The 14,532-nt window shown below is 50.4% G+C and overlaps 1 protein-coding gene across 2 annotated transcripts in view; it reads left to right on the top strand.

Annotated features, from left to right (window-relative positions):
* The window catches only part of FBXL20 (F-box and leucine rich repeat protein 20), a 40,512-nt gene that overhangs the window by 12,970 nt on the left and 13,010 nt on the right, over positions 1-14,532 (top strand). For both annotated transcript variants that reach the window (XM_036398736.2, XM_036398735.2), the window contains exons 2-4: positions 1,285-1,346; positions 11,277-11,331; positions 13,049-13,123. In XM_036398736.2, the coding sequence (XP_036254629.1) occupies positions 1,285-1,346; positions 11,277-11,331; positions 13,049-13,123 (192 nt within the window). The remainder of the gene's footprint in view (positions 1-1,284; positions 1,347-11,276; positions 11,332-13,048; positions 13,124-14,532) is intronic.

Genomic DNA, 14,532 nt, shown 5'->3' with positions numbered 1-14,532 from the left:
GATTTTTACACTGGATTTCATGTTAAGTTGTGGTGGGATTGGATCCATGCTCAGGGACAGAATATTTGGGGTGTGATGGATCCATGCTCAGGTACAGGATATTTGGGATATGATGGGATTGGATCCGTGCTCAGGGACAGGATATTTGGGAAGTGATGGATCCATGGTCAGGTACAGGATATTTGGGGTGTGATGGGATTGGATCCATGGTCAGGGACAGAATATTTGGGAAGTGATGGATCCATGCTCAGGGACAGGATATTTGGGAAGTGATGGATCCATGCTCAGGTACAGGATATTTGGGGTGTGATGGGATTGGATCCATGGTCAGGGACAGGATATTTGGGGTGTGATGGATCCATGCTCAGGGACAGGATATTTGGGATATGATGGGATAGGATCCATGCTCAGGGACAGGATATTTGGGGTGTGATAGGTTTGGATTCGTGCTCAGGAACAGAATATTTGGGGTGTGATGGGGTTGGATCCATGCTCATCCTTGGATCCAGGATATTTGGGAGGTGCTGGATTTTCCCCATGGCAAGACAATACTAAGAATTATTTTTATTTAGATTCTTCTTGTGAGGCTTTGCTCTCTCTTTTCCTTGGGACTCCTTGGTGCACCAGGTGCTGTCCCTGGATTTGGAGGGATCCCAGAACCAGCTCTGGCCTCATTGCCTGGCAGAGCACAGAGCTTTCCCAGCATTTTCCCTCCTCAACTCCCTTTAATCCATTCTTGGTGGTTTAAAAATCAGTCCTGTTTGTCCCAGAGCTCCTGAGGGCTGGCAGAATGTTCTGGGGCACCTTTTCCATCACAGAAACCAAGCCTGCTGCACCTTCCAGCTCTGTTTGGTGAATATTTGGGTTTCTGGAGCCTTCTTTCTCTCCCCTCCAGCCCCTTGGCCAGATGTTTGGTCTGTGAAACCTCCCAGTTTTGATGTGTGCATCCCCCAAAGTGGTGAGGAGCCTCTCCAGTCAGTGCCAGCTCACAAGCACATCCTGATTATCATTTACTTCCCTGGAACAGCTGCAAATCTCAGTTTCTGTTTCATCTCTCAATTTACAGAGCATCCTTGCACCATGTTCTAAAACATCTTGATGTAATCCATCCAGCTGTGGTGCAGAGACTGGAAAGCTGCAGCACAAAGTTTTATCTGTTAGGAATTTCCTGATCCAGATACCTGGAAACAACCTCATTAACCAACCTGAGGTAAATCAGGGTTTGTTGCCTTGATTTGGGGCTAAATTGTGCCTTTTTTTTTTTTTTTTTTGTTGTGCTTGCAGATGTTCTCAAACAACGATGAAGCTGCAATCAACAAAAAACTGCCCAAAGAGCTGCTGCTTCGGTGAGTGCTCCCTGCACACCTCTGGGTTGTTCTTTACATCCAGGATTTTGCTGCTCTGCTCCCAAATCATGAGCTTGGATCAGGTCACTCACAGAGCCAGAACCAAACAGAGGCAGGTCAAAGGTCTGTGCCAGCAGTTTGTGCTAAATCTGGGAATGCTGTGTCCTTCTCTTGTCCTGCTGGGAGGGAAGATTCCCAAATGAAACCCCTGGGGAATGGGGAAGGGGAGGAGGAGGGTGAAAAGATCCAGGGAAGGTGGGAAAGGATGGATGGAAAAATCTGGAGGATGGAGGGAAAGTGGGAAAGGATTTTGGGAAAAGGTGGGAAAGGATCCAGGGAAGGTGAGAAAGGATGGGGGGTAAATCCTGGAGGATGGAGGGAAAGCAGGAGGAAATCTAAGGAAGGTGGGAGAGGATGTGGGAAAGGATTTAGGGAAAGTGGGAAAGGATTTAGGGAAAGTGGGAAAAGATCCAGGGAATGTGGGACAGGATTTAGGGAAAATGGGAGAGGATGGGAAAAGGTGGGAATGATGGAGGGAAAGGTTTAGGAGAGGCTGGAAAAATGGGGGAAAGAATTTAGGGAAAGTGGGAAAAGATCCAGGAAATTCCAAGTGTTTTCCCCCATTGCTGAGAAAATTCAGTTTTGGGGTTTTAAATGCTGGGTTGATTTGCTTGGTTGTCTGTTTGGTGAGTGGAGGAGTGAGGATGCTCTCATTAATGCTCCTGCTGGGGATGGGCTGATGTGGAGAACGGGATTCTGCTTCTCTGAGGGGCTGAGCTGAAAGCAGAAGTGAATCCCTCTGCTCCAGTTCCACTCAAGTGCACTTTGCCCTGGCCCTTGTCAACAGGAGCCAGATGTTCAGCTCCTGGCAGGATGGTCCTGTTGGCAAACACCAAACAGATCAGACTTGGTGGGTTTTTAGGGTTTGAAAGTCCTTTAAGGTCTCTGGATAATTCTGTCCTGTTGGCAAACACCAAACAGATCAGACTTGGTGGATTTTTAGGGTTTGAAAATCTTTAAGATCTCTGTGGGTGATTCTGCCCTGTGGCAAACACCAAACAGATCAGACTTGGTGGGTTTTTGGGGTTTGAAAATCCTTTAAGGTCTCTGTGGATGATTCTGCCCTGTGGGAAGCAGGAGGGGAGTGTGGGGTGATTGTCCCTCACTTTGGGCTCTGGGAGTAGAGCTGAGTTTCAGTGCTTTGAGCTCAGTTGTTGGGCTGGAAATGAGGAAAGCAGAGGCAGGAGAAGCTTGAATTATTAACAGCAACAACATTTCTTACACTGCAAGAAACTGGTTCTGTCAAGACTCAGTGACAGTGAAGTCTGGGGAGGGGAGCGTGACCCAGGGAAGTGCTGCTGCCTCACTTCTGGGATGAAGGAGCAGGAACAAGGGATGGCTGTGTTTAATTTTCAGGGCATGGCTGCCCTGGAAGGGCATTTCCCACCCGATTCCACTGGCATTTCCCACCCGATCCCACTGGCATTTCCCACCTGATCCCATGGGCATTTCCCACCTGATCCCACTGGCATTTCCCACCTGATCCCATTGGAATTTCCCACCTGATCCATGGGCATTTCCCACCCGACCCCATGGGCATTTCCCACCTGATCCCATTGGAATTTCCCACCTGATCCATGGGCATTTCCCACCCGACCCCATGGGCATTTCCCACCTGATCCATGGGCATTTCCCACCCGACCCCATGGGCATTTCCCACCCGACCCCATGGGCATTTCCCACCCGACCCCATGGGCATTTCCCACCTGACCCCATGGGCATTTCTCACCCGACCCCATGGGCATTTCCCACCCGACCCCATGGGCATTTCCCACCCAATCCCATGGGCATTTCCCACCCGATCCCATGGGCATTTCCCACCCGATCCCATGGGCATTTCTCACCCGACCCCATTGGAATTTCCCACCCGACCCCATGGGCATTTCCCACCCGACCCCATGGGCATTTCCCACCCGACCCCATGGGCATTTCCCACCCAATCCCATGGGCATTTCTCACTGATCCCATGGGCATTTCTCACTGACCCCATGGGCATTTCCCACCCGACCCCATTGGAATTTCCCACTTGATCCCATGGGCATTTCCCACCCGATCCCATTGGAATTTCCCACCCGACCCCATGGGCATTTCCCACCCGATCCCATGGGCATTTCTCACCTGACCCCATTTCTTTTATTCCATTTTTCCTCACCCCAGAGCTCAGTGTGTGGCTGCTGGAGCCCTCCCTGCTGCCAGGGTGGATATTTGGGATTGGGGCCTGGCAAATGATTGTCCATGGGTGTGGAGATCCCTGTGTGAAAGCAGAACCTGGGAATGAGGGGCACCTGATGGAGTCCCAGCCTCCACAGGAGGAGTTTGCACAGGGATTTGCAGGTGGCAGCTGCTGTGCTTGTCCTGAACCATGGCTGGGATGTGGAGCAGCAAAAGAGTGGCAAAAAATTGTGTTTCTGCATTTTCTGAGATTATTTTCTTTTTCTGATGGGAGCAGATACAGCAAACCTGGGGTTTTTCCCTGTGCTGAGGTGACAAGACAGGGGTAGGTTGGGGACAGGTTGTGAAGAGCCCTGATGGGTGAGGCAGGGAGTCTGTGTGGCACTGGGAGGTGGGGAATAGGATAAGGAGAAAAAGGTTGGGTGGTGGAATGTAAATGGGATTTTGCATGGATTTTAGGGGAAGGAGAAGTGTGAGGCCATGGAGCTCCCAGGAGCAGAACTTCTCTTGGAGCTGGGGTGGAGTTTCTGACAGATGGGAGTGGAATGATCCTGAGTGGAGCCAGGAGCTGAGGTTTGGCTCGTGGCTCTGTGTGTGAAGGTGCAGCCACTTCCAGGGGTGTCACCTCTGAGCAGGAGCAGCAGTGCCAGGCCATGGATTGGTCACCACCTGCTGGGGCTGGGGCTGCCCTCTTAGGAAAACTGAACAGGGGTGAATAGGAACAAACCATTAGAACATTTTAAACAATTTCTTAAACAAATAAACTTCAAAACCCCACTGCCACACTGCCCCATCCCTGGAAGAGTCCAAGGCCAGGCTGGACAGGGTTTGCAGCAAGCTGGGACAATGAGAAGTGTCCCTGCCATGGATGAGCTTTAAGGTCCCTCCCAAACCATTCCCTGATTCCATGAATGCTGCTGGACAATTGGAGAAGGATTTGTGGCCGGAAGGAGGGAAGGTCCTGCATGGAACAGGGAATTGCATCAGGACAAGCCCCAGTGTGGCTGAGTTCCCCCAGTCCTGCCTTGTGGAAATGTCTGTGCCTGTTGTGTCCTGCTGTCCCTGCTCATCCCAACCTGCTGGAAAGCAGGGAATTGTTCAAGATCTGCTGGAACTGAGGGGAAACCAGGAGTTGATAAATGTTTAAAGCTCATAAGTAATGGTTTGGAGAGCTGGAATTCACTGTTAGCATACTGTGAAAATTAATTACTGTGCATTGACAGTGCAGCCTTTGAAAGAGGAGCTTGGATGGGTTTTCTGCAGGAATCTCCTGTAAATGGGTGTCACTGTGTGCAGGACAAAGGCTGGTGTGTTTGGGCACTGCTCTGTGAAGTCCTGTCCCTGCTCTGGCCACTCTCAGACAGCCTCGGGGTCCCCTGTGTGTGGAGTGAAAGCTGCACTTAAGCAAAATAAAGAGGAGGAGGATGTGAAAGAGGAGAACAGCAGCTTTTGTTATCCCTAAAAATGCAGGGATGGGCCAGGAGGGTGGTGCTGCTGATGGCCCTGTCCTGTGTCTGGGGGCAGCAGTGACATCGTGTTGTGTCCCACCTGCAGTGGGGACATTGTCCTGCCTGCCCAGAGAGCAAGACAAGGTGGGCAGCTCACAGAATCCCGGGATGGTTTGGGTCGGAAGGGACCTTAGGGATTGTCTGGTTCCACCTTCCATGGGCAGGGACACCTCCCACTGTCCCAGGCCATAGTAGAGGAAATGTATTTGAATATCTGTATAGAGGCTTTGCCCCAGAGCTCCCGGGTGTCCTTGATGGGCTGCAGCTGTGACCATTGAAGCGAACTGGGATAAAAGGGGGCAGGATAGCCAGTCAGGGAGAGCCTTGGAGGAGCCCTGAGCTGAGAGAGAACAGCGTGCAGCACAAGGAGGCAGTGAAGATCTGCAGCCATAAGAACACTCCGAAGAGGTATGGACTTTACAAATCTGATAACAACAGCATGGGACTCTAGAAATAGAACAACAGCACCAGGCTGCTCCCAGCCCTGTCCAGCCTGGCCTTGGGCACTGCCAGGGATGCAGGGGCAGCCCCAGCAGGTGGTGACCAATCCATGTCCTGGCACTGTGGCCCCTGCTCCAGCTCTGTCCCCTGCCAGCTGAGAGCCAGGAGGTGACTCCTCTGGAGGTGGCTGTACCTTGACACACACAGCAATGAGCCAAAGCAGCAAAAAGCAGAATTCCCTGGGCAGTGACTCCCAGAGGTGAATCCACGGCTTGGTTGTGTCCCCAGAGTGCCATCCTGTCCCTTTTTCCATGCATTCCTCCTGTTGTTTGAGAGGTGGCAGCCACCCCCAGGCTGGATTTCCCTGGCAGAGGTGTCTGTGCTGGATTTCCCTGGCAGAGGTGTCTGTGCTGCCCTCCTGGAGGAGCTGGCACTGCCAGTGCTGCCCAGCTCCAGCTTGGCCCCAGCAGGATCAGCCTGCAGGAATTCAGCTCTTCCTGCTGCCTCACAGGCAGGGCAGGCACCTTGCAGCTCTCCCCTGCCCTAAGCAGCTTTGCCTCCCTGCTCTGCCCTGCCCAGCCCGTGCCCAGGCCTGGCACTGCCATGCCCACATCCTCACTGATCCCTGGGGAGCTGCACTTGTGCCCATGGGCAGCCCTGGCTTGGCAGCAGAGCTCTGTGGTGTCCGTGCCCCTGCCCAGCCCCGTGGGAGCGGGGCTGAACTGGGAATGAACTGGGATTGAACTGGGATGGTGAGGGGGGGAGCAGGGCTGAACTGGGAATGAGCTGGGATTGAACTGGGATGGTGGGGGGGGGAGCAGGGCTGAACTGGGAATGAAATGGGATTGAACTGGGATGGTGGAGGGGGGAGCAGGGCTGAACTGGGAATGAATTGGGATTGAACTGGGATGGTGGAGGGGGGAGCAGGGCTGAACTGGGAATGAGCTGGGATTGAACTGGGATGGTGGAGGGGGAGCAGGGCTGAACTGGGAATGAACTGGGATTGAACTGGGATGGTGGGGGGGGGAGCAGGGCTGAACTGGGAATGAACTGGGATTGAACTGGGATGGTGGGGGGGGAGCAGGGCTGAACTGGGAATGAACTGGGATTGAACTGGGATGGTGGGGGGGGGGAGCAGGGCTGAACTGGGAATGAACTGGAATTGAACTGGGATGGTGGGGGGGGGAGCAGGGCTGAACTGGGAATGAGCTGGGATTGAACTGGGATGGTGGGGGGGGGAGCAGGGCTGAACTGGGAATGAACTGGGATTGAACTGGGATGGTGCTGGGGGTTTGCTGGCACAAATTGGTGTTGATAATTTTAGAAGGCCCAAGGTCTAAGCTGGCTCACCTCAGAGCCTGCAGCAGGCAGGGATTTCAGGAGAGTCTTGACCCTAATCTAATTAGAGCAGCAGTGGGAAAGTGAGGAGTCCTAGAAACCCCTGAGTGGATTAAGAGGTTGAAACCTGCAAATTGCTCAAAGTGAGTGGTTTTTACCCAAACTGTGCAGAGCTGAGCTGTTCAGACAAAATCAAGCACATAGGGGAGTCCCTTTGCAGTGAGACAATTTAATCTGCTGCAATTCCAGATTTAATTCCTGTTTGGGAAGCTCAGTCTGCCTTCATCTGTGATCAGTGTTTGGTGATAAAGTTAATTTTATGGATTATTTTCTCCACTGTGGACTCTGAAGAATAAAAAGATGTAAAAGGGCTCACCGGGAATCCTGTTTGGGTGGAAAAATAAATATCCCAGCACGGTGCCTTTGGGCCTGTTAATGCAGAATTGGGGAAAATCATTCAATTAGTGCTGATCAACCTTCTGCTGCAGCCCAGTCACTGCTTATTTGTGGGGTTTGGGGTATTTTAGTGTTCCTTGGAGAGGAGAATCCCATCCTCAGGGCTGCAGGGGAGTTCTCAGCTGGGATCATGGTGCCTGCTGCTCTTCCTGGTCCGTGGGGAGCTGGATCCAGTTCTGAAATGATCAAAATCCACAAGCAAGGAGCGCCTGCTGTGGAAAAAATCCTTTTTTGCAGCCTGATTCTGCTGAATCATCCACTCAGGGTCTTGGACAAGAGCAGGAGGAGCTGGGGGAGCACTGGGAAAGGCTCTGGAGCTGCTCAGAGCTGAGATCTCTGTGCTGGGGAAGGCCCAGGGCTGAGGATCTGGCCAGGGGCAATCCCTGTTGCTGTGGGCAGGCTGGAGAGGGAGGAGCAGAAGTGGAGAATTTATCCCAAATCTCCCTGATTAAACCTCCCAAAGCCCTGCTAAAAGGATGAGGTGATCATGAACAGTCTGGGATTCCCATGGAATTCTAATGGAAACAGAGACAACTTCCACAGTGAGTCACCCACAGAATTTGAAGTTTTATTTTCACCTACGACAGGAATTTGAAAGTAAGAATTTTCCCCAGGTTCTCTCATTTCCCAGCCTTTCCTGGTGTTGTGGTGCATGGACATGGTGCTGAATAAACCCTTGGACCCCAATAAATGGCTTTGGGCTCAGGGGGAACCTTGTCTGTAGGCAGGGAGGGTGGGAGCGCTCTGGAATGCAGAATTTGGGATTCCTGACAGTGTTCAAGTGCACTGGGCTCTTCTGCAGAGCTTTTCCCCAGCACAGCACTGTCAGATTTGTCTCATGGGAAGATCAGAAGTGCCTTGAAGCCCTTGGATCTTAACCCCTTAACTCCTGGGAAGTGCGTGAGCACAGGAGGGAATGTTCATCCTCATTTAGCTGAGTGCTGCTGTCAACATTCTGATAAATAATCTGCATTTACCCTCCATCAGGAACACTCTTTTCCCCCAATATTGGTGTTTCTGAAGGGCTTTTTCCATCCCTGCTTCTCAGGATTCTCAACATTTGCTTTCTCTTTTGGGTGGCCTTCAAGTTGAAAATATTCAATTGAAATATTAAAGCACAGTGTCATTGTCCCTGCTGCCTGGTGTCATTGTCCCTGCTGGATAAGCGCAGCTGGCTCTGCCCTTGTAGGAGTGCAAAATACCTTTAGCATCAATGTTTTCATGAATAATCTGCATTTACCCTCCATCAGGAACACCCTTTCCCCCCAGTATTGGTATTTCTGAAGGGCTTTTTCCATCCCTGCTTCTCAGGATGCTTGTGGCTGACAACATTTGCCTTCTCTTTTGGGTGGCCTTCAAGTTAAAAATATTCAGTTGAAATATTAAAGCACATTGTGGTTGAACTCTTGTATTATCTTTGCAAAAACTCCAGATTTATAAGTGTTCCCAAAGGGAACGAGACCTTGATGTCCTCCCACCCTCCTCTTGACCTCGTCTCTTTTGGGACACAATTGTTTGAATAACCAGAAACCATCAAATGCCATTGAAATCCCATTGAATTTTATCCATTATTGATGTCTTGGTGCAGACTGGGAGCTTTCCATGGGCTGGAGCTTCCTGCATGCCCAGCCTGGGGCTGTGATGTGATCCCAGGGCAATCCTGGCAGTCCCAGCTGTGTCATTCCTCTGTCCCAACAATAACCCAGCAGTCCTGGGCGTGTGCTGGGTCCCCAGGGTGTGCCCTGACCCAGGGAGCCACCAGGAGTGACCTCAATGTCATTGTCCCTGCTGGACATCTGGCACATCTGGCTCTGCCCTTGTAGGAGTGCAAAATACCTTTAGCATCAATGTTCTGATAAATAATCTGCATTTACCCTCCATCAGGAACACCCTTTTCCCCCAATATTGGTGTTTCTGAAGGGCTTTTTCCATCCCTGCTTCTCAGGATTCTCAACATTTGCTTTCTCTTTTGGGTGGCCTTCAAGTTGAAAATATTAAATTAAAATATTAAAGCACAGTGTCATTGTCCCTCCTGCCTGGTGTCATTGTCCCTCCTGGCTGAGCATATCTGGCTCTGCCACTTGTAGGAGTGCAAAATACCTTTAGCATCAATGTTTTCATGAATAATCTGCATTTACCCTCCATCAGGAACACCCTTTTCCCTCAATATTGGTGTTTCTGAAGGGCTTTTTCCATCCCTGCTTCTCAGGATGCTTATGGCTGACAACATTTGCCTTCTCTTTTGGGTGGCCTTCAAGTTAAAAATATTCAATTGAAATATTAAAGCACAGTGTCATTGTCCCTCCTGCCTGGTGTCATTGTCCCTCCTGGCTGAGCATATCTGGCTCTGCCACTTGTAGGAGTGCAAAATACCTTTAGCATCAATGTTTTCATGAATAATCTGCATTTACCCTCCATCAGGAACACCCTTTTCCCCCAATTTTGGTGTTTCTAAAGGGCTTTTTCCATCCCTGCTCCTCAGGGTGCTCAGCATTTGCCTTCTCTTTTGGGTGGCCTTCAAGTTGAAAATATTCAATTGAAATATTAAAGCACAGTGTCATTGTCCCTCCTGCCTGGTGTCATTGTCCCTCCTGGCTGAGCACAGGGCTCTGCCACTTGTGGAAGTGCAAAAATCCTGGCATGGTTTGGGCTGGAAGGGACCTTAAAGCCCATCCACTCCCAGCCCTGCCACTGTCCCAGGTGGCTCCAAGCCCTGGGACACTTCCAGGGATCCAGGGGCAGCCTCAGCTTCTCTGGGAAACCCATCCCAGCCTTCCCCACCCTCTCAGGGAGGAATTTCTTCCCAATATCCCATCCAGCCTTGCCCTGTGGCAGTTGAACCCCATTCCCCCCTGTCCATCCTTCCTGTCCCCCTTTGGGTGCTGGCAGCCACTCTTGGGTCACCCTCAGCTTCTGGTCCCCAGGCTGGGCAATCCCAGCAGGGCTGGGATCCTCCTTGGGATCACTGTGGGAACCAGGAATGGCCTGGGCACTGAAATCAGTCTGGAGTGGGTGATGAGGGATGGCACTGCCCACAGTGAGGGATGGATGGCACTGCCCTGATCCAGAGCTGGGAATGAGGGATGGCACTGCCCTGATCCCAGAGCTGGGAATGAGGGATGGCACTGCCCACAGTGAGGGATGGATGGCACTGCCCTGATCCAGAGCTGGGAGTGAGGGATGGCACTGCCCTGATCCAGAGCTGGGAATGAGGATGGCAGTGCCCACAGTGAGGGATGGATGGCACTGCCCTGATCCCAGAGCTGGGAATGAGGGATGGCACTGCCCTGATCCCAGAGCTGGGAATGAGGGATGGCACTGCCCACTTTTAGAAGCTGGTGATGAGGGATGGCACTGCCTTGATCCCAGAGTGGGTGATGAGGGATGGCACTGCCCACAGTGAGGGATGGATGGCACTGCCCATTTCTGGGAGCTGGGAATGAGGATGGCACTGCCCTGATCCCAGAGCTGGGAATGAGGATGGCACTGCCCTGATCCCAGAGCTGGGAGTGAGGATGGCAGTGCCCACTTTTAGGAGCTGGTAGTGAGGATGGCAGTGCCCGTTTCTGGGAGCTGGTGCTGAAGGTGGTGGAGCGTTCAGTTCCCTCCTGTGCAGAGTCAGAGCAGCCCAGGTCCCTGCTGGTGCTCCATGCCTGGCTCAGCTCCTGCCAGGCTCACTGGGGTGAGCAGTCAGTGCCCTGCTCTGGGTCAGGACCCACTCCAAGGTGGGAGGTTTCTGTTTCCCAGTGGCTCCATGGCCGTGTTTTGTTTCCATTTGGGAACTGCTGCCTCTGCACTTCCTTTCACAGTTCAGCTTTCAGCCAAATCACAAAGAAGTTTTGCTGTCCCAGTCCTTTTTTGTTTGTTTTTTTTTTTCCTCCCCCCTTTGTTTTCCACGTCCCCTTTTTGTTCTAAATACCAATAACCTATAAAGTATTTCTCATTTCTGTTCCAGAATTTTCTCTTTCCTGGATGTGGTCACTCTGTGTCGTTGTGCTCAAGTTTCCAGGGTAAGAACCTTCCTCCTTCCTGGCGGATTTTAGCAGGGGGTTGGATTTGGGTGACAATCCTCCCTGCCCAGGGGACTGGGCCAGGGAGCTTTGTGCCACTCAGCTGGGTTATTTAGTGTCCCCTGGAGGTCCTGGAAAATTCCCATAGCACCAATGAGAGGGAATTCCAAGCTGGAGTAGCATTTTCCAGTGTCCCAGGTACAAAGGGCAGGGGGCTGATGTTTCACCCAGAACTTTCCCCTCATTCTGGGTTTTACAGAAAGCTCACCCTGCTGAAATCTCCAACATGGGATGAGCCCAAAATGGCATCCTGTGGGTTTTGGTGGAAATTTTAATTCACAGAGATGCTGCACAGTCAATGGAAGTTCATTTTCTCCTTGGATGTAGTTGGAGTAAGCATGGAAATAAAGTGAGGGGTTGTTCTTGGATTAATCCAGCTTGGATTATTTGCTTGGGAGAATTCCTCCAGCTGGGCTGGAAGGTTCATTTTTCTGGAGCTGCCAGATTTATTCAGATTTAATTCTTTTTCCTGGTGACTCCCAGGGGAAGCAGCACAGCAGGGCAGGGTGGTGATCCAGGGAAGGTGTTGGAGTGTTGTCACCATCCTGCCTGGGTGGCACCTGCACAAACCCATCAGTCCTGGCTCCAAACCTCAACCACCACTGATTTAATTACTCTAAGCACATTGGAATTAAAAAAAAAAAAAAAAAAAAAAGGCTTAAACATTGTTAATTGCATTAAGAAATTCCCCTGTGTGGTTCTGGGCATTGCAGTTGTCACCTGAGCAGCACAGGTTGTGCAGGGAAGGAGCTCCCAGCTGAAATGCAGCAGAGCTGTGTTGGCAGAATGGGCTCTCAGGGATCCTCTGCCAATGTCAGGGCGTTCTCCTGGCCTGTCCCAGCTCCTGTTCCATGGCACAGCACTGGCAGTTCCTGCAGGGATGTGCAGGAAGCTTCTGGAACGTTCCCTGCACTGCCCATGGAATTATGCAGCCACTGGGGCGTTTCCCACTGCTTTTCTCCTGGCCATAACCAGACCTCAAAACAAACATCAGCAGTGAGATTTAAACCCCACGAAACTCAATTAATGCTCAGTTTTGTCATCTGTTGTAACTCTGCACTAACTCCTGCCCAGAACTGCTGCTCTGTGCTGGGGAGGAGCTCGGTGCAGGTGGGATTTGGATGGAAAATCCCCCTGTGTTTACCCCTGGCTTTTGCACAGTGCTGCCTCCTGGTTCTTACAAGCTCCCCTTGTTTACCTTGCTGATGTAACTGAAACTTTAAATTCACCTGAGGACACAGCAACCAGCTCTGAGTTCCTGCCTCCCCTTTGGAGCAGGAACCACGGGAGATTTTGGTGATTTAAACAAAACCCAAACCCTTTGGTGCTGCAGCTGTGGGGACTCACCTGTGCCCAGGTGTCCTCTGAGGTGCTGGGGAGGAAAGTCCAGCCAGAAATGTGAAATTCCTGCACCTCCCAAGGGAGTGGAAGCAGCCAGGGCACCTCTTCCCTGGCTGGAGGACTCAGAATTGTGAATTTTGAGGGCACCAAGCTCCTGGTGCCTGCTCAGTTCTCCCTGCTGGCTGCAATTACCTGTAGCTTCCCCACCTGGGACAGAATGTTATTTCTCCAAGGAACAAACTGTGATTAGGTCCCCACTGACCTTTTTTTATTTTCATATTAACCACACATTTACATTTTTTTCCCCCTGATAAAGGCATGGAATGTTCTGGCCCTGGATGGCAGTAACTGGCAGCGAATTGACCTGTTTGATTTCCAGAGGGATATTGAGGTATAATTAAGTGACATACAAACCCATTTTTTTTCTTGTTCAAATGTAATTACAGCCTAGAATGGATTAATACCCCCAGTGTAAACCTTTCTACCTTCCCTGGAGATAGAAATCATTAATTTCAGTTCTTCAGCTTGAGGGAGTTTTTCAAGCAATCCATTCAGCTTTTGAAAATGGACAGAATTCTGTATCCCTTGCAAGACTTAAAGGTTGTAATGAAAGGAAAGCAGTTTTTGTCTGTTCTGAAAACAGAAATTAGTAGAAAAGGTACTTTTTGGGGGGTAATTGTATGTCTCTGCTTGTATGGAAGAGAATTTAAGCTACTTCTCCTGGCACTCAGATCTCAGACCATGAGGGCTGAATGTCTGTTGAATCATGGCCTGAAATATTTGTATCTTTAATATCAACAACTGAAATTGAAGTGAAGATGATTTGGGAAGGACAAGGTTCAAATTGTTCCTAAAAAAAAAAAATGAAGCTTTGGAGCTGCTCTGTTGTAGCTGAACCTGTGGGATGTGGATTCTGCAGCAGCAGTGGGGATGGAGGCTGAAAATTCAAATTGCCTTAATCAGGAAAATGGATGAGGAAACCCCCAATGCTTAAATCTTTTATCAGGAATTTTTTTTTACCCTGTTTAAAACACGTTGGAAGAAGGAGATTGGGAACGTTTCACATTGGAGGCAAATGTGTGGCTTTAATTTGTGGGAGACAGAGGCATCAAACAGCTGCTGAGTAAAGGTTCCAACCTTGTGGGAAATCCAGCCCTGATTTTGTAGGGAAGTGTTAAAATAATCCCTTTGTGCAGCTGAGAGTCAGGGATGAGGAGCAGGAGGTGGCACTGTCACCTCAGCAGGCTCTGAGTGGCCTGGGGGAAGGAAATGGGGGATTTGGGGTCTTCATAATGAATCCCTCACCTCATAACGTGCCCTAAAAATCCCAGAACCATGGAATTATTTTATTTAGAGTGGAGTTCTCAGGGTTCCTGATGTGTGGGGTGGCAGGAGGTGGGACTGAGCAGCTCAGCTGGGAATACAAACCAGGCTTTTCCCATCCCTCAGTGCTTTTGGGGTGGTTTCCGTGTCCCTGCACATCAAACCCGTGTTCTTGCCTGAGCCCAGGCTTCCCTTCTGAAAACAAAATTTGTTGTAGCAGCTCACCTCGAAGTTCCTGCTGGGCATCCTCAGGCTCTGCTGTAACAAAGTTAAATCCAGCAGTCCACGTAAATTTTTGATAGAAACACGTTTGGCTCCTCTAATTCAAGCAGAATTTATAGGCTTGATAGAATAGAATATAGAATTTAATATAGAATTTAATATAGACTATAGAAGTGAAAATGGAATAAAAAGATAAAATAAAATTAATAAAAGAGATTCTGGAAGGAAATCCTCATCTCACAGAGGTCCCAAATG

The sequence above is a fragment of the Molothrus ater genome, chromosome 27 (assembly GCF_012460135.2).
Source record: "Molothrus ater isolate BHLD 08-10-18 breed brown headed cowbird chromosome 27, BPBGC_Mater_1.1, whole genome shotgun sequence".
Classification (NCBI taxonomy): domain Eukaryota; kingdom Metazoa; phylum Chordata; class Aves; order Passeriformes; family Icteridae; genus Molothrus; species Molothrus ater.
Note: the sequence above shows the minus strand (reverse complement) of the source record. Positions and strands in the feature narration are given on the sequence as shown.